At 43.5% G+C, this 20,805-nt stretch overlaps 1 protein-coding gene across 1 annotated transcript; it reads right to left on the reverse strand.

Moving 5' to 3' along the window:
* Positions 1-9,400: 9,400 nt before the first annotated feature.
* Positions 9,401-11,428, reverse strand: LOC109773465 (berberine bridge enzyme-like Cyn d 4). The gene has a single exon (XM_020332158.4). It carries the CDS (start codon positions 11,273-11,275, stop codon positions 9,536-9,538), a length of 1,740 nt encoding a protein of 579 aa, XP_020187747.1. The 5' UTR covers positions 11,276-11,428; the 3' UTR covers positions 9,401-9,535.
* Between the last annotated feature and the right edge of the window lie 9,377 nt (positions 11,429-20,805).

The raw sequence follows: 20,805 nt of genomic DNA on the forward strand, positions 1-20,805 counted from the left end.
TTCAAAGTGAATACATACCGTGACAAGATTTTGAAGGAGTTCAAAATAGATCAGCAAAGAAGGAGTTCTTGGCTGTGTTACAAGGTGTGAGTATTGAGTAAGACTCAAGACCTGACCACAGCAGAAGAGAGAGAAAGGACGAAGGTCGTCCCCTATGCTTTAGACGTAGGCTCTACAGTATGCTATGTTGTGTACCGCACCTGAAGTGTGCCTTGCCATGAGTTAGTCAAGGGGTACAATAGTGATCCAGGAATGGATCACATGACAGCGGTCAAACTTATCCTTAGTAACTAGTGGACTAGGGAATTTTCTCGATTATGGAGGTGGTAAAAGAGTTCGTCGTAAAGGGTTACGTCGATGCAAACTTTGACACTAATCCGGATGACTCTGAGTAGTAAACCAGATTCGTATAGTAGAGCAGTTATTTGGAATAGCTCCAAGTAGCGCGTGGTAGCTGCATCTACAAGATGACATAGAGATTTGTAAAGCACACACGGATCTGAAAGGTTTAGACCCATTGACTAATAACCTCTCTCACAAGCGAGATATGAACAAACCCCATGGGTGTTGGATTCATTACAATCACATAGTGATGTGAACTAGATTATTGACTCTAGTGCAAGTGGGAGACTGTTGGAAATATGCCCTAGAGGCAATAATAAAATGGTTATTATTGTATTTCCTTGTTCATGATAATTGTCTATTGTTCATGCTATAATTGTATTAACTGGAAACCGTAATACATGTGTGAATACATAGACCACAACATGTCCCTAGTAAGCCTCTAGTTGACTAGCTCGTTGATCAATAGATGGTTATGGTTTCCTGACCATGGACATTGGATGTCATTGATAACGGGATCACATCATTAGGAGAATGATGTGATGGACAAGACCCAATCCTAAGCATAGCACAAGATCGTGTAGTTCGTTTGCTAAGAGCTTTTCTAATGTCAAGTATCGTTTCCTTAGACCATGAGATTGTGCAACTCCCGGATACCGTAGGAATGCTTTGGGTGTACCAAACGTCACAACGTAACTGGGTGGCTATAAAGGTGCACTACAGGTATCTCCGAAAGTGTCTGTTGGGTTGGCACGAATCGAGACTGGGATTTGTCACTCCGTATGACGGAGAGGTATCTTTGGGCCCACTCGGTAATGCATCATCATAATGAGCTCAATGTGACTAATGAGTTAGCCACGGGATCATGCATTACGGAACGAGTAAAGAGACTTGCCGGTAACGAGATTGAACAAGGTATAGGGATACCGACGATCGAATCTCGGGCAAGTAACATACCGATAGACAAAGGGAATTGTATACAGGATTGATTGAATCCCCGACATCGTGGTTCATACGATGAGATCATCGTGGAACATGTGGGAGCCAATATGGGTATCCAGATCCCGCTATTGGTTATTGGCCGGAGAGGTGTCTCGGTCATGTCTGCATGGTTCCCGAACCCGTAGGGTCTACACACTTAAGGTTCGGTGACGCTAGAGTTGTTATGGGAAATAGTATGTGGTTATCGAAGGTTGTTCGCAGTCCCGGATGAGATCCCGGACGTGACGAGGAACTCCGGAGTGGTCGGGAGGTGAAGATCGATATATTGGACGAAGGGTATTAGAGTCCGGAATTGTTCTGGGAGTACCGGGTGACGACCAGCATGACCGAAAGGTGTTTCGGAGGCCCCAGCAAGCGTTGGGGGCCTTATGGGCCAAGGGGAGGGGGCACACCAGCCCACTAAGGGGCTGTGCGCCCCTCCCAACCCCTCTCACGTAACGTGGAGAGGTGGGGGCGCCTCCCCTAGGGCAGCCACCCCTCCCGGCTTTGGGGGCAAGTTTCCCAGGGGTGGGGGCGCCCAAACCCATCTAGGGTTTCCCCTGTGGCCGCCGCCCCTCCCCTAGGGAACCCTAGGGCGCCTCCTCCACCCCCTTCCCCCTATATATAGTGAGGGAGAGAGAGGGCAGCAGCAACCCTTGCCTGGCGCAGCCCTCTCCTCCTCCAACTCCTCCTCCTCCTCCTCCGTAGTGCTTAGCGAAGCTCTGCCGGAGAACCACGAGCTCCATTGCCACCATGTCGTCGTGCTGCTGGAGTTCTTCCTCAACTTCTCCTCTCCCCTTGCTGGATCAAGAAGGAGGAGACGTCCCCGGGCTGTACGTGTGTTGAACACGGAGGCGCCGTCCGTTCGGCGCTAGATCGGATCTTCCGCGATTTGAATCGCCGCGAGTACGACTCCATCAACCGCGTTCTTGTAACGCTTCCGCTTAGCGATCTTCAAGGGTATGAAGATACACTCCCTCTCTCTCGTTGCTAGCATCTCCTAGATTGATCTTGGTGACACGTAGGAAAATTTTGAATTATTACTACGTTCCCCAACAGATGGAGATGTTGGTGAAGATGGCGGAGGTGTTGGTGTAGATCGCGGTGATGATGATGGCCCCCGGCGGTGTTCCGGCACCACCGGAAGCGAGGGGGAGAGAGCGCCCCTCCTTCTTCTTCTTCCTTGACCTTCTCCCTAGCTGGGAGAAGGGTTTTCCCTCTGGTCCTTGGCCTCCATGGCGTGGGAGGGGCGACAGCCCCTCCGAGATTGGATCTGTCTCTCTGTCTCTCTCTGTTTCTACGCTCTCCTCTGCTGCCCTTTCACCGTTTCGTATATATATGGAGATCCGTAACTCCGATTGGACTGAAACCTTCGCCGTGATTTTTTTCCTGAAAATTAGCTTTCTTGCGGCCGAAGAAGGGCATCAACCGTCTTGCGGGTGGCCCACGAGGGTCAGGGGCGCGCCCCCTACCTCGTGGCCACCTCGGGCACCGTCTCGCGTTGATTCTTCTTCCGGAATTTTCCAAATATTCCAAAAATATTCTCCGTCCGTTTTTATCCCGTTTGGATTCCGTTTGATATGGGGTTTCTGCGAAACATAAAACATGCAACAAACAGGAACTGGCACTGGGCACTGGATCAATATGTTAGTCCCAAAAATAGTATAAAAAGTTGCCAAAAAGTATATGAAAGTTGTATAATATTGGCATGGAACAATCAAAAATTATAGATACGACGGAGACGTATCACCCACCAGGGCGCGCCTGGGCCTCCTAGCGCGCCCTGGTGGGTTGTCCCCTCCTCGGGACTCCCCCCAGGTGCAACCAGGGCCCAATATCTTCCTTCTGGTCCATAAAAAATCTTCGTAAAGTTTCAGGGCATTTGGGCTCCGTTTGATATTGATTTCCTGTGATGTAAAAACATGAAAAAAAAAACAGCAACTGGCACTTGGCACTATGTCAATAGGTTAGTACCAAAAAATGATATAAAATGATTATAAAACATCCAAGATTGATAATAAAACAACATGGAACAAACAAAAATTATAGATACGTTGGAGACGTATCACACGTCCGGCTGGATAGCAATTTTCTGTCTAGGCACTAACCGGGTAGGCCACCCGGATGTTTGGGGGCGGATATGAAGGATCCGAATGTAGATGCTCTTAGTAAGCGATGTTTTTTGACACTTTGGTCGAACTTCTAAAATTTTGACTTCCAATATCCACTTTTGCAGCAAACACACCTGAAGTGCTTTAACTTACTCCTGGTATACATTCAGTTTGTGTATGTCTAAGAATAGGGTGTTGCTAGGCGTCGGCCGACCAGCGCAAAGCCTAGATCAATCGCACGTGTGCCGGTCAATGGGACCAATTAGAACCATTCTATTTGTATCCCTACGCCATCCTTCACCCCACCACTTTGTTTGCAAAACATAGAGAGAATGAGGAGTGCAACTTGAGTCGCGCGAGCCACCGCCTCCTGCAACCCTTCAAAAAAACGTTGTTCCCCTTCACTGTGAAGTCGGTGGACTGTTCGTAGCTACCGGGGCGGTGCCATAGTCGGCCGCAGTAACTGTCGACCCAGCCTCAGCATAAATCTATGTTTTATTATAATGAATACAACAATATGAAATTTGGCATAACTTATACTAAACTAAGCTCTTTACGGGAATTTTTTCCCAATACAATCATTACAGTTATGCATACTTGAGTGTGTAAATTCAAATAAGATGTTACAGGAAGCATGAACGAAGCTATTGGAGTCTTGATAATACTACCTCTGTCCTGGTTTATTTGTCCCTTCCGTATTTTCCGCCAAACTTTGATCATAGATTTAACTTTAAAAATATTAATGCATGTCATCAAAAATTATATCATTGGATTCGAATCTGACCATAGCTTTTGATAACATTATTTTTGCTATGTATAACTTATATTTTATTAGTTAAAATTATGGTCAAAACATGACCCTAAATACGAGGGGGGCTAATAAAGCAGGACGGAGGTAGTAGTTAGATAAAAATAACTATAAATACATGAATCAAGGAAACATCAACTTAGGAAGGACAATTCAAATAAACCAAGAGAAATATAAAACATTACCAAATAACACTACACGGAGAAAGGATTGACCCATAGAGAAATAGGAGGATCTAAATAAAGCATATTAGTCTGGAAATCAATATCGTGTCAGTGATTCAACATCAAGTTATTTGTTATCTAAAATTTGCACAAACAGTTAGTAAAAATGTGTTTGCTCAATTATTTTAAGTTAGTGCACCAAAAGGTAATGAACTATTCTAATGTAAGACCGCGTCTTAATGGCTTAAGTTATACATGATGAGCCTATGCATGCAGAAATGAGCAGTTCATCCTAAAGTAACCTATTCTTTTACAAACGAATACAGAAACCTTATATGCAACCTACATGTCACAAACAACCAATCATTTTAAATACATGTTGTGCTAAATCCACTACTTCTACTTCACTTGTGCTACATGAGCTAACAACTCCTCGTATCCAATATTTTCTAGTTGAACAACATTGACAATGGACGCTATTCTCGAATTCAAATAGGTGGATAGAATACATTAAATGTTTATGTAGCCCCAAGTGTGTTTCTGATAATTAATGAAAATCCATATCGACAAATGTTTTCATTAACTTGTATATGAAGGAATGTTCCATAGTTAATGCACTAATAATATTGGATGGATTTGAGGATGGATGTTGGTTCTTGCTACTCCTAGCATTTCCACTAGTCAGCACTTTTGGTCCCCGTGACTTGGTTGTTATTGCGAAAATATTTATCAGTTCAAACACCAATGGAAACCTTGAACACTCGTGTGTTGGCTTCCCGTGAGTAACTAAATGTTAGTGGTAACAAAACAAATCACTAAGGAACAATCATTGCATGTTCGTTGTAACACAAATGCCACTGTGGGTCATGCCCTACTTGTTAGTGATGATAGATCACGGAAATAAGTTGATATATAACTCATTGGGCGAAAACTAACTAGCGCCACCACCCCCTATGCTCGCACCTCAGCATCATCGATATGTCACACATTACCTAGAAGTTCCCAAAGTGGAAGTGAGCATGCGCTTATCGAACTCAATCTTGTCGCCTCAAGGTTCTCTTCACTTCTTAGTCGATTTATCTATTGAACCAAATGTCTCGATGCTTATCTAGACCTATATAATATTCCCAATATTTATCCAATATCCTTCCTATACCAATGTATGGAACGTTCCTTTATATAATTCATGATTTTTTTGCTTCGTCGGAGTTATCATTAATTATTAAATCACAATGCATATCTTAATCTTGATGGTTTTCATCCATCCATCCAATATTATTCATAAATAGAACTCAATGAAAATAGTTAGTCCATATAAATTATTGTTAGTTACCAAAACACACTTGGAGGCTACATGCAATTTAAGTATCTACTCCCTTGCTTTAGCCACGTCGAACTAAACCTTGTGAAACAGTTAGGAATTCAATTTTTTAATGGGCCTCATGCACGCATGGTTCATCTGATGTTGTCTTGAATTATAACATATTTGTAGCAAATAATTAACGTAGATGGGTAACTATTCCTCAACATACTTAAGGAAACTTTGCACTAATTAAGAGGACATGTGCTGAGATTATTTTATAAGAATGCACCCGGCTTCTATCTGATGGGTGGAGAGACAAACCAATACCTTCCCTACCATTCAATAACATGTAAGTGCGTTGATATGGGATGTCCCTACTTTGCAACAAGAAAATGATAGTTGCAATGCATTATTTCATGCCACACAATTGCGGTATTGTCCAGCATAATTTAGACCATTAAAAAAATGTTGCAACATTTCCAAACCGTGTATGCAGCATTGGCCACGCTGATGATGAATCTATCACGATGGAGCCCTCTATTACTTGATTTGGCAAGCTCGGATCATCCACTCTGTGGAAACATCTTCCGCGAGCTCAGCGACACCAAGAAGCCCCATGTCAAGCTCAAATCAAACTCCGCCATAAGGTCATGGTAGCGATCTCTCTAACTTCCGTCTAGAGGAGTCTATAGAGGGCGAGAGTTAGGATGAGAGGAGGGGTTGCACTCAATGGAGTAGAAGTGCAAGTGCATATTGTTCCACCTAAGTTGGTTCTATGATTAGTGACAAACCAATCAAGAGACTGGTGTGTGCACTAAGTGTGATTAGGTACATGCTCCTATAAGAAGTGTCTTAGCAAGGAAAGATCTCTTACAATGTTCTAAGGCAAAAGGCCTTGAAGCTTAGCAAAAAAAATCTAGATCTCGTGGTGGTAATTAACCATAATTTAGTTTGGGTATGCTGTATTATGAAGGAGCTTTGTGTTTCAAAATTTAGTGAGAGAATTTGCTAATTCTCAACAAGGATCCAATTCTCAAATCCAAAGAGTCCGCAAAAACTTCCATTGTTTCTCACGAAATGCAGATAGTGTCAGTGATGATATCAGGCCGCCAGAGTTTAATTAAGTACTCCCTCCCATACAAAACAAGGGTCGTGGTTTTAGTTCAAAGGAGTAACAAGTTAGAAGGAGGTTGGACCCTTTCTATCATCAAAATGCATATAACCACACTTGAGTTCCTTCTTGCTTCAAGTTGGTCCCTGTGAGATAAGTTGGAGTTAGCTAGTCGAACCATGTTTGGACGATGTGATTTAAATTTAAGCAAGACAATTCACGCAAATAATCGAATACAATGCATTTAACAAGGATATCATATTTAGCGTCTAAGACACCGAATACAATAGAACTCGTGCGAAACGCACACCACTCTCACCATTATGGGCTGGCCCGTGTAGGTTTCCCTTCACCGGTATTGGAAAGCTTCTAGTTGGCCTTTTATTCATCTTTTTCTCTTCTGTATTTTTTTGTCACTTTGACTCGATTTTGCCCCAGTTTTTTTCTTTCTATTTTCAACTTTTATTGTAAATAAAATCAAGAGTAAATTGAATTTAAAAACATGTTTAAAATGCATGATCATTTTTCAAATCTGTATTAAAATACCTCAACATTTATTAAATTTATGAAATATTTCAAGTAGTTTTTAAACATTTTTAAAACCAAAAATTCCAAATTCCGTAAAATTTTAAATTTGTGACATTTTTGAAATTCACAAGCAGTTTCCAATTTTACGAACATTTTTTCGAACTACTAAACATTTTTAAAATTCATGAACTTTTTAAAAGAATGAAACATTTGTTTTAAATTTACAATTGTACAAAAAAATGAGAATGCTTTAGTAAGAATTTTCCAAAATAAAAAAGCAGCATAAGACATTGGCTGAAAAGCCAACCATAAAAGAAAATCGCTAGCTCACAAGTTTTTTTAGACAAACTCACAAATCTTTTATTACATCGCCACAATGTTTACATGGACAAAGAGAAGATCTTCAGGTTGACCAAACCAAACATGACCCCATAGAAAGAAGATGCTTAGCAAGATTCTGAGCCTCAACATTCAAGGTGCTAAGCTCGTGGCTAAGAACACAAGAAACAAAAGCCGACGAACCCTCTATTATTTCATGTACCAGTCAGACGCCACCAAGATCCGATTAACATAAAGGTCCTCCGCTAGGGCCACGCTTCTCTGGTAGCCAAAGCCAGCTCACAAGTAGAAACCTATGCTCTAGACGGGCCTCGGCCCGTTGTGTGTTTTGCGTTTTAGCGTCAATTTGGCGCGGCCGAATAGGATCAATACTTCAGGCACCCCTGAATGTGTGTTAGGGCTCACACAGCCCCTGGCGGGCCGCAACCTGATAGCGCCCTGCTCAGTCGGTCAGAAACCGACTCGTAGTTCCTTTCTTTTTCCTCCACTAGACATCTAAAGAACCCAACTTCTATTGGTTCAGAACAAATCCAACTTTGATTTTCAATGGATAAAAAATGCCACATTTCAAAAATGCTAGCACATTTTATAAATTTGAGGAATTTGAGAAAAGTTCACTAGTTTTGAAAAATTGTTCGTCAATTTAGAAAAAATGTTTATGAATTCAAGAAATATTTTTAACTTTATAATGTTCACGAATTTTTTAAAAGTGTTCATGAGTTCAAACAATGTTCGCGAACCTGAAAAATATTCATGATTTTTTTTAAAAGTTTATGAATTAATTTTTTTCATCGATTAAAATAATGATCCTGTATTAGAAAATGTTCATGAATTTTAAAATACTAAAAAATAAAAAATGTTTATAAATTTGAAAAAACACACAAATTAAAAAAGTCACGAATTTGGAATTTTCACAAAAAAATAGAATGTTTAGAAATTTAAAAATAAAAACAAAAAATAAAGTAAAATAAATAAATAACCAAAAAAAGTTGGGATAAACACTTCTTTTGTGAACGAGTTCAAATCAAATATCGAAGTTACTGAAAGTATAAGCGACTCACACATACTAAATTTGCATCAAGATTGCGGGACCACCAAATGGCCACTACCACAACCAGAACGAGTCGTCGATATGGCGCTATCGTTGTTCCCCTACCGAAGCCGGCTTGACCTTGTCGATGACAGCTGGGAGGTCTTTTCATGCACGTGCCCCTATGGACCAGTGCAGGGGAGTCACAGTCGTCACTGTTGAATCCGTGAATAGTCTGAACCACCTGACACCAAATCTCGCCACTCGACTAGAAACTCTAACCACATCACCTCAAGGAGGCGACAGGTATCTACATATGATCTCATTGACTACATCCAAACCGACAAACTCGAAGAGGATCGGAGACCGAAAGACAAACTTGAATAAGAGAACACCGCGCCTACAGGACTAAACAGATTCTAACATAAACCACTAATCGCAGCGGAGGCCTCGGGATTCCCATCCCTGCCGCCGGCTGCCGAAGTGGCAGGCGGAGGGGAGGCGAATCCACATGCTTACCGGCGAAGCCTGGAAGGAAGAATTTGTCCTAGACGCCAAGGGCATGGGGAAGAAAAAGTTCAACACGTGTGATTATTCAATATTACAAGGGAACGATGATTAACCCGGGACAAAACCGATGAACCAGCACATAAGAAAACAGGAAACGAAACGAAATGCCATCATACATGCACAAGGTCGGATGCATCCCCTCCGTTTTATTCAAGCACAAACCATAATTTCAGACATTATTTCCGCTAGCAAATGCAGTACTCGTAGATAATAAGACAACAAAATACGTAAAACAAAATGAGCTATGTCTAAAAGAAACTAGGCATCAATTTAGATAAGACAGAGCTAAGGACTGAACCCACACTACCTGTCCCATATCCCAATGGCCACCAACCAGCATTCATGCCATCAACGTGCGGCACGTTCCTCGAGGAGGTCAGCTCCAGCTGCTCGCCAACAAGTGGCGGGATGCTCTGCTCACTCCTAAAGTAGTCGCGGGGATCGATCTGCCCCTTGGCCATGGCGAGCCTCCGGAAGTTGGCCTTGGAGTAGTACTTCTCCCCCCAGACCCTGCCGGCCTCGAAGCTCGAGACGTCGCCGGCGCCGACCACGTTCTGCCCGATGTCCAGGTCCCTGTAGTTCACGTACGCCTCCCTCGGGTTCTTGCTCACGTGCGGCTCCATGAACGCGTACATGTCCCTGATCCACGTCGTGTGCGCCGCGCCGTCGCCGCCCACGCCCCAGAAGTTCATGTACTGCACGTTGTACAGCACGCCCGCGCGGTGCGAGAACGGCGTCGCCGCCTCCGCCACGACCGCGATGCTCCCGCCGTACGGGTCCAGGATCATCAGCCCCGCGTCCCGCCTCGCCAGCCAGTCGGAGAAGATCCGCGCCCACACTTCCCTCGAGATGGCCCGCCGCACGTAGTCGGACGTGGACTTGCTCGGGGAGGAGTCCCTCGCGACGGTCCGGTTCAGGATGTCGTCCACGGTGGCTGCCTCGCCGATGTAGATGTAGGGCACCGACTGGATCCACGACATCTCCTTGCAGTGCGTCGGGTTCACGCCCAGCTCCGGGAACCGGCTGCCCATCACCGGCAGCAGCGCGTCGCGGCCGCCCAGGTACAGGGCCTGGAACCTGGCCTTGTCCCCCTGGACGACCACCCTCACCAGCAGGTCGTCGGGGAGAGCAGGGGCCACCTCCTGCCACTTGGCGAGGAGGTCCGCGGCGCCCTCCTGGGCCGTCTTGACGACGGTGAACACCGTCACCCTCGGCGGCACGGCCACCAGCCTCACCTTCCACGACAGCACGATGCCGAAGCTCCCGCCGCCGCCGCCACGGATGGCCCAGAACACGTCGCGCCCCATGGTCTGCTTGTCCAGCAGCCGCCCCTCCGCGTCGACCATCACGGCGTTGATGACGTGGTCGGAGGCGAGCCCGTACTTGCGCAGCAGCATGCCGAAGCCGCCGCCGCTCAGGTGGCCCCCGACGCCCACCGTCGGGCAGAGGCCCCCCGGGAACGCGTGGCGGTCGGTCGCTCTCCCGATAGCGTGGTATAGCTCCCCGAGCGTGGCGCCGGACTCCACCCACGCCTCGGCCGGCTCCCGCACGGTGACGCGCACGGACCGGAGGGCGGCCAGGTCGACCACGGCGAACTCCTCGGGGCGCGCGGACCGGAACGAGAGGCCCTCGTAGTCGTGCCCGCCGCTGCGCACGCGGAGGCGCACGCCGTGCCGGCGGCCGCACACGACGGCGGCCTGGACGTGGGACGCGTTCGTCGCCGTGACGATGCAGAGCGGCCGCACCACGGCCGGCCCGAGGAACCGCGGGTTCCGGACGGACGACGCCAGGACCGACGCGAACGACGGCGAGCTCCGGGGGAAGAGAAGGTTGCCTGGGACGGACGCCGACATGCACCGGAGGAAGTCGTCGGCGGCAGCTTGGATAGGGATAGGAAGGGAAGCATGCGAGGTGACGAAGAATAGAGCAGAGACGAGCAGCATTGCCAACGCCATGGTTGGCGACCTGCAGGCCATGGAGCTCCGCATGCTTGAGCTCGTGGTGAAGGGCAAGCAACTGATATTTTGCTGGCCTCGCAACGTGCGGTTAAATAAAGTTGGAGCCGGGTTATTATACTACTACTGCCTGTTGGCCTTGGGTAATTAAAATGGGTAGGTACGCAGCGCCTCTCTCCATCTCCATCGATCCAATCTGATGATACCGGTCGATCGTGACTCGGCCAGGACATGTAGAGTCATTAAGTACTCCAGTTATGGCGATCTTGATCTGGATGGCATATTGTGCACATGCAGCTTTACTGTTTTTGTTGACTCGCTCGGTCGTGCCTCGTGCGTCGGTGAGCTTCACAGTTGCAAGTGGAAAGAGATTCTCCTGCACGAGAGATCCGAGCGCATGCAAATATACTTTGTGTCATGGCGCTCCTCCTCTTTCTCTCTTTTCCTCCTCACGGTGCAACTATAGCACTATCGCAGCGTAGGCATCTCTAAACCCTCAATCCGTCCACGTCTGTCTAGACCGCGCAGGCGTGTTTTATCATCCAACACGGTTCTCTATCCGTCCACGAGATGATCTAGACATTTTTTTTTGCAAATTGAGACAGGGGGGAGGGGGACTTTGTGGGAGTACGGACACCGGTCACATAGGACCCCGACACCCCAGACCCATTGAAATCCTCCTCTCGTCCCTTTTCTTCCAGTCCACCATTGCTCCCTCTTTCTTTAATCCACACCCTCATCGTCCGTCGCCACCATTGCACCTCGCCGGCCGCCGCCAAGGCATCCTCGGACATCTGCAAACCCCACCCACGAGACTGCCGGCCTTGGACTACGCCGTTGTCCACCTAGGAATCCGCCCGCAACCACGCAACTTCCGTACCCCCTGCCGACGCCGTCCATGGCGGACACCGCGTCTGGCAGGTGTTCGGTCGAATGTCATTGAGTGTTTTTTGAACTTCTTATTGTTTTCTAGAGAAGCACGATGTCGGGGTACTTGATGTACGAAGATGAGTTGTTGTGCAATGCGCAGTTGGCCTTTTTTATGACTTTTTGTAGGCATGAGCAAGGGTCTGGCCTTTTGGCAAAGCTTGTATGTTTAGATGGTGCTTGGATACGTTTTAGTCCCATGACTAAAAGTAGTGGGACTAAAACTTGCTAGCCTCACCCATGCTTGGATCCAAATACTAAAGAGACTAAAATCAAGTTAATGAGCATTTATTATCCTCCAAACCCTCCAATCCAGAACTCGCCTGTATTAAAGGAGAGGAGTTAAATGAGGAGAGAGAGGACTAATCCATATTTTAGTAAGGGTACCCCTGACTAAAAAATTTTAGTCTCAAGACTAGTTTTAGCCCCTCTTTAGTCAGGGGTGCTTGGAACTTTAGCCTCTTAAAGAGACTATTTTTAGTCAGACTAAAATAAGTCCCTTGGATCCAAGCACCCTCTTAGTTTCGTGAGCGAAAGAACTTCGCGCCCTACAACATGCACGACATCCATGCACGCAATATGAAGTTACTAACGCATTGGTGGTACACCATCTGCAGCTTCGTCATGAAGTTTTGCGATGCGATTCACCTAGTGGAGACATGGTGGCATTGGGCGCGTCAACCATCGAGATCGTAAGTGTTGCTTTCTGTTACTCTACATGTTGGTTAATTTATTCATTTCACTCAATGTTGATGTCTTTTAATAGTTTAGTTTAGATGGTTGGTTCATGTCTTTTAAACTCAAATGTGGTTTTCATTTTCTTTTAAAATATTTGAACTTCGGGCACCAAGACTTTTAGAACAAGATTAATTTTGGATACATTTCAAACATCTTACAATTTCAATGTCTCAATCCACTTTTCACTCATTCTATTTTTAGTGTGTGAAATTAGTTTCTTCAAATGAGTGAAATCAAATTTTTTGAAATAGTGAAAAAAATTCAAAATGAGTGAAATATTTTTTTAAATGAGAGAAACTATTTTTTTGAAGTTAAATCAATTTTTTAGATGAGTGAAAACATGTTTTTGAAATGAACGTTATTAGTTTTTTGAAATGAGTAAAATAGGTGTTTTTAAATAAGTGAAATCATCATTTGAAATGAGTGAATGCCATTTGAAATGAGTGAAATCATTTTTTTAAATGAGGGATTTTTTAATTGATTGAAATCGGTATTTTAAAATGAGTGAATTTAACTTTTGAATTGAGTGAAATCTGTATTTTGAAATGAGTGAAATCTGTATTTTGAAATGAGTGAAATGTGTTAAATAAAATGAATTAAATCAGTTTTTTTAATGAGTGAATTCCTTAGTTGATTGAAATAATTGTTTTGAACTGAGTGAAATATGAATTTTGAAATGAGTGAAATCATTTTTGTTTAATGAGTGAAATATCTATTTTAATAAAGCGAGCCATTGTTTTGAAACAAGTAAAATCATTTTTTGGAAATGAATTTAATCAGTTTTAAGAAGTGAAATTATTATTTTGAATTGAGTAAAATCTTTTTTTGAAAGGAGTGAAATCTTTTTTTTAGATGAGTGAAATAAACGAGTGAAATGTGTTTTTGTGAGTACAATATGTTCCACGAAATTTAAACTTGTTTAAAAGGAATTCAAGATTGACCTTGTTTTAAAGATCTTGTCACCAAGAATTCAAATATATTAAAATATTTTAAAATTGATTTCTTATTCAATAAATATTAAATAGCGATGACTAATATCGCACAAGCAAATAAAATGCTAGATTTTTTATGGGTAGAGTAGTTCTGCACACAACGTAGTGGATTGGCAAAAGGGAAAGACTTTTGCATTCCCGAGCCCACACGACAAACATATCATTACTCCGATGCTAATGCTGACACACAATTCCTAAGTGTATCTAGCATGTTAGGTAGGTTTTGTATATAGCAGTGCTAAGAAAAAGCATTAGAATAGTTTGCCCTACATTTAGGGTGGCATCTTAGCGGCGGAACAAATGGTTGAACCATGCACGGGAAGTCCCACGCATGCGAGGATTTCAAGTTTCACGGTTGCAAGGCCTAGGCAAACCTATCTAGCTAGACATGACGAGCGCATGCCAAAGGAGATCGCGATGGGGAGTGGAGGGGTTGCGAGGACGGGGAGGCAACATCTTGGGCGGGGTGAGGTTGTGATCTAGCGCCCGCTGCTTCCTCTCTACTAGAAAGGTGTTGGTCGCCAAGTGCAAGGGTTTGCACCAAGTGGCAGTTTCCCTTAAGTGGTTGATCATTGAAAAGGCCTTATAATTGATGTTTGTGCAAGAAGTATAGATTGTCATGCAACAAATGCATTAGAGATATAAATGCATGAAAGCTCTCGTAATGGACTGGTGGGGTGTTCCTCCAACTCGTTTGCTCATGAAGACCTAGAGCACTTTGAGGAAGCTCAACGTAGAAATGTGCAAGCCAAGTTCCATAATGTGATAATCCCCAACTAGTATGCAAACATGAAGTATATGAAAACTCTCTATATGACAATGTAGTGTGTTACTTTGAAACACATGTGTATGAGAAAAGTATAGTAGCGTGCCCCCTCTCTTTTATCCTTTTTCTTTTGTGGGCCTCTGTGTCTCTTTTTTTCTTTGGCCTTTGGCTCTTCTTTTATTCCTCACAAGGTAGGAGAAACACTCTAACACAGTGATCAATACAATAATTATACTCAAAACTCAATTGATAATAAACATGATGCAAAAACATCTATTGAATGCCTTTGGTAATGTATAGATATGTGCAACGATCTAGAGACATAAAAACGGACAAGCCATGTAAATAGCACGATAGATATCTTACAGTCGTGCAATGGCGGTAATAAATATCTCTAATCATGTAATGAATGGTGATGGAAGTTGTATGACTATATTTCGGAATGACTATGAAAATACCATAATAGGTAGGTGTTACCTCTTTAGCATGCGTTAGTTTTCCCTTAAAGAGGAAAGGGTGATGCAGCAAAGTAGCGTAAGTATTTCCCTCAGTTTTTGAGAACCAAGGTATCAATCCAGTAGGAGATAACACGCAAGTCACCTAGTACCTGCACAAACAATCAAGAACCTTGCAACCAACACGATAAAGGGGTTGTCAATCCCTTCACGGTCACTCGCAAAAGTGAGATCTGATAAAGATAATAAGATAATATTTTTTGTATTTTTGTTGTATAGATTGGAAAGTAAAGATTGCAAAATAAAATAGATATTAAACTAGAATTGTAGATCGGAAACTTTTATGATGTAAAGTAGACCCGGGGGCCATAGGTTTCGCTAGTGGCTTCTCTCATGATAGCATCTATTACAATGGGTGAACAAATTACTGCCGAGCAATTGATAGAAAAGCGCATAGTTATGAGAATATCTAGGCATGATCATGAATATAGGCATCACGTACGTGTCAAGTAGACCGAAACATACTCCCTCTTTAAAAAATGTTAACATACTATAAAAATATGTGTTATGCAGTTTAAGAAAATGGGATGACTTTCACATAAATGTTTGTGACAAAGAAAATAAGTTTTCACATTAAAAAATAAGACACATGCAATTTTTTTTTTGAAAAATGAGTAAACAACGTACTCCCTCTTTTCAAAATAAGTGTCATTGATTTAGTAAAAAACACTGTGTACTAAATCTGGGGCACTTATTTTCGGACGGAGGGAGTAACAAAAAATGTTTGCGTAGTGTAAAAAATGTTTCATACTATTAAAAAATGTATGTGATATTCTATGGAAATGTTCCCACGTTTCAAAAAAATGACCGTGACATTAAAAAAGTGCTATATACAATGTAACAGTATGTCCATGTATGTTGAAAAATTTATATTTATTTCCATTAAAAATGTATGTGACATTTTAGAGAAATTTTTGTGTTTGCAAAAAAGTGTGTGTGGAATTTTAAAAAATGTTCATATAATATATAAATAAAGTTTGCTAGTTTGAGAAAATATTTATTCCCACTAAAAAATTGTACAGTTTTTATTTTTGCATATGTTATTGTGTATTTTAAAAACTATTCAAAAACGTGTATTTTAAATAATCTATTCACGTATCGGAATTTTTTCTCACATGTGCTCTAAAAATGTACATTGTATACCAAGAATAAGTAGAGATCAGTTCAAAAAAAAAGTGATAAAACCACAAAGAAATAAATGGAAAGGAAAAACACGAAGAAAACCAAGAAAGAAGCAAATAAAAACAAATATAACGAAGGAAGAAAGAAAAATCAACAAAAACCAATGAAAGCCAAAGTAAAATGAAAAAAAAAACTAGGAAAACAGGGAAAAACAAATAAAACCAACCAAAAAAACAAAAGAAAACGAAAACATATAAAACAGGATGCTACCTGACCTATATTTTTGGCGCGGGCCATTACCAGTAATTTCCTTACTCTTTTCATCAAATCCCGAAATAATATATATTCAGCTTATCATTACATATATTTTTATGGTAAGAAAATTGTTGATGATTTTTAGAAAGTGTTCACGCCTGGTGAAAACATCCCTGTGTAATTCAAAAAAGTGTTCATCTTTTAAGAGATATTCATGTAGTTAAAATAGTTCTTTGCTATTTTAGAAAAATTCCGTGTACTTTTACATAGTGTTCTCCTATTTAATATATAAAAATCATGAAGTTTTTTAAAATGTATTCATGCCTTTAAAATTTTATAGTGTTTTTGAAAAGTGTCCAATCCTTTTGGAAAATGTTCATGTTCTTCAGAAAGAGTTCCCCTATTTTAAAATTGTATACATGTCGTTTGTAAAAAGTTTTCATATTTTTAGTAAAAATGACCATGTTATTCACAAATGTTTTCATGTATTTATACAAACTGTTTGGTATTTTTCAAAACTGTTTCTATAAAAACATCCAAAATCACTTTTTTAGGGGGGGGGGGGGGGGGGGGGGGGTTAGCGCAAAAGATATAGAGGTCGGTTGAAAACCGGCCACACCTGCGCACTAAAACCCACCTCCGCATAGAGGCAAGGAAGTGCCCATTTTTCTTTTTTCTTTCTTTGTATGTCCTTCAGTTTTTAAATGAACACAAATTTAATATCAACAAAAATAAGTTGTAAGTATCTCTAATATAAATATGTTGTACTTTGAATTTATAATTTTGTAAGTATTCATCCATAAATGAAGTTGATCATGTATATCAAATAAGGACTTTTTAATATATTTTACAACAGATAATTTATTGGAGGGGAATTCGAAGGAATATACATGTGCACGATGTCTTCATGTGCACAAATGATTAGAAATTAGATTTTATAGTGAATTACACAGTTGGTACAGGAAGTTGTCGCAGAAATTCAGTTGCATACATCAAGTTAGAAACCTCACCTTGGGATGAAGTTGTCGCGTGCGATTGTGACGAAGCCGGCCTGTGATGGAACCGTCACTCTCATTGTATTGCTCGAACCATGGGCTAGTTCTTCGTATTCACTGATTCATCATTTGTTAGGGCCTATAAATCCATTGTTCCTTTACTTTCTTGCCGAAGGTAAAATGTTCTTAGCTCAATTCATCAATCAATTATGCATGTTTAGGGGTGTTTGATCTGGCTGATGAGGTTTATGTCATTGGTCAAACCTACTCCTTCCGTCCCATTGGATGTAATGACATGTTATATTATGGGACGGAAGGAGTAGTATTGGTTAGTCGTACTGCGTTTTTCTGAGACAGTTAGTTATACTGTACTACTACTCGTGGATCAAATATGATTGATAAGTTACAATAAATTCAAAGGCCCATAACTTTTTTTTGTCGGTAACAAAAGCTATCCACTTTTTGTTTTTGAACTTTGTGGCACACTTTATTTAACTCAGATAATAGTTAGTACATCTCTAACAAGTTCAGCTAAGAGAAAATAAGAGGATAATCATCCCAAGAAATTACAGATTGTCAATCTAGAGACTTTCTAGCTATAGTGTGTGTGCCACCTTGTTTGCCTCTCTGGCAATGAGCAAATGAAACCGAACTAATCATCTTTCTGAGCTGGTTGAAAGCAATCGCAAGGTTTCAGCTACCCCATTACATGCATTATAATCTCAAGGCCATCCGATTAAAAAATACTCCTTTATCTATGAGGGCATCTTCAACGCCAACTCTCAAACCTTCTACAACTGCCCGAACCACGGAAGCCATCCAACACGGTCATGTATCGGTCCACGGCGCGGTCTGGACGTGTTTTCTCCCACAAACTGGAGACAAAGTGGGGAGGCTTGCGGGAGTCCGAACCGATCCAAGCCCGCTTCTGACCGCTCTGGCCCACCAAAAACCCCTCCCCCTCTGTGCACGCTTCCCGCCTGACGCCAGCTGCCCGCATTCATGCCGCCGTAGAGCGCGCTGCTACAAATTGAAGGCGGCTCAGGACGGACGCGACCTCTTACTGCCTCCGCCATTGAAGCGGCGCGCCGGCCGAGGGCGCCGCCCGCTGCACGTCCGGCTGAACACGCCTCCTTGCCGCATTCATACACCTCCATTAAACCCGTCTGGAAGCCGAGAAGCCTACTCCGACCACACGTCCGTTCATGAGTAGGCCGGCATTAAATGCAATGTCGGCCAAGCTCCTTCCGCCAGCCCTCTATTTAAACGAGAATCGCACCCCTCCTCCGCTCCTCCATCTCCTCCTTCACCATTTTCTCCACTCTTCTGATGGCTTCCGAAGAGCAGTTCTTTGGCATACAAGCCGGCTGGGTGGCCCGCCGAACCCGTTGGATACCAGCGAGGCAACTCACTGCTCCACCTCCCTCGCCTAGCCCGACGGAGCCAGTTGTCGCCCCAAGACGGCGCATGGTTCAGCAACTCGCCGCTCCAGGCCAGCTCGATGAGGAGTAGTGAGTTGCTTCATGCCAGCACGACGGGAAGCACGACGACATGGGCGTCGTCGCTGTCGTCGACGACGACGCGTCATACCGCGCCTCCCGTGTATGCAATCGCGCCGCCCGTGCCTGCTGTCGCGCCATGCAAGCAGAGGCATAAGAAGGGTGCGCGGAGAGCCACGAGTCGGTGGCCAGCGCCTCCGTGTCTGCCGCCATCATCGAGGAGAAGTAGAACATGCGAGGCCGCCGCCGCCTGGGTCCCATGAAGGCCACGGCCGAGGCAACGCCGGCATACACAACCGTTGTCTTGCTCGGTTCTTCTTTTGCGAGGACCTTCGTCAACCCCACATGGACTCCACAGAAGCGGTGGCGCCCCCTTCCCCTCCCGCTGAAGCATCAGCCTGTAACATCCCAAATTTTCAATTTGGAATGTTATACATTAGATCATCATTGCATAGCATATTTTATTGCATTTTGGCTAATCCTCGAAATCCTAAGCAGCTCAAGGACCCTCGGAGAGAGTTGGGGATTTCCCGGTTTTCATATTTGATTTTCATCAAATTATGAAACAAGGATTTTGGTTTTAATTATTTTTCACTCCGAAAAATATTTCATATAAAAGTATATGAGAGGAGAAAATATGACTTCTCCAAAATAATTGAGATATTGGAGGAAAAATATTAAAATCAAATATTCGATTTTTTATTTTATTGCATTTTATTTGCATTAGAAAAATTTGCATGTTTTCAAAAATTGCATTTTAGGGCCAAGAAAATGTTCATCGCGTTCTAATTATTTTAATTAGACGGTGAAAATTTGTTTTGGCATTTTTAGATATTTATTTATTTATTTAGGATTTATTTTAGTTCGGCGTAATTTAAAAAAAAATCGCCCGCGGACCGAACTGGGCCGAAGGCCCAGCCGGCCCACCTGTTGCGCCGCCTCGCCCGAATCGTGGCCGAGCCGGACTCCCGCCGGAGTCCGGGACGACGCCGCCGCCGCCGCCCGGGGTCGCCCCCTTCTCCAAGTCGGACGCCCCCCCCGAGCCTATAAGTACCCCGCCCCGCCACCTCGTTCCCCACCCCGACCCCGCCGCCCACGCCACCAACCGCCGCCGCCGTCGCCGAAGGCCGCCGCCCTGGGAAGCCGCCGCCCGACGCCACCCGTCGACCCCGCCGCCACCCGCCGCCCGGACCCGCAGCCCCGCCGCCCCACGCCGCCTCCCGAACCCCGCCGGACCCGAGGTAGGCGTCGCGCCGGTTTTCGCCGGAAAAACCGTGCAGTTCTTTTTGAAACCCCGGTTTATTTTTTTAGATCGGTTTGGTTTTTTTCGGTTTAGTCTTTTTCGCGAGCGTTCGCTCGTTCTTTCGTTTTAACGAACGCATTCATCGTTTAGTTACAGTTAACGAACGTTCGTTCGATAAACTATTCGTCAGTTTTTCTTTTTCTCGGATTTTTCCGCGATTATTCCAGATGGCGATTTCTGATCCGATTTTCGTTCTAGTATAACTTTTCGCTCGTTTATCGGAATCAGGCGATTCAAGCGCCTAGAGTTTCGTCTCGAAATTCTCTTTCCGTTTAACCAACTCAAACAAGTTTTTGCTACTGTAAAATTTGACTTAGATCCACATTAGTAAACGAAGCTTGTTTCTTTCGCCGTTTGACTTTCGTTGCTTCGTTTGATTTGATTCTTTTTGCAAACAGGAGCTCATAAGTTGAACTTTCTAGTTAGATCTTTTATTTGAGTTTTACCTGTG

This window comes from Aegilops tauschii, chromosome 2, assembly GCF_002575655.3.
Source record: "Aegilops tauschii subsp. strangulata cultivar AL8/78 chromosome 2, Aet v6.0, whole genome shotgun sequence".
In the NCBI taxonomy this organism is placed as follows: Eukaryota; Viridiplantae; Streptophyta; class Magnoliopsida; order Poales; family Poaceae; genus Aegilops; species Aegilops tauschii.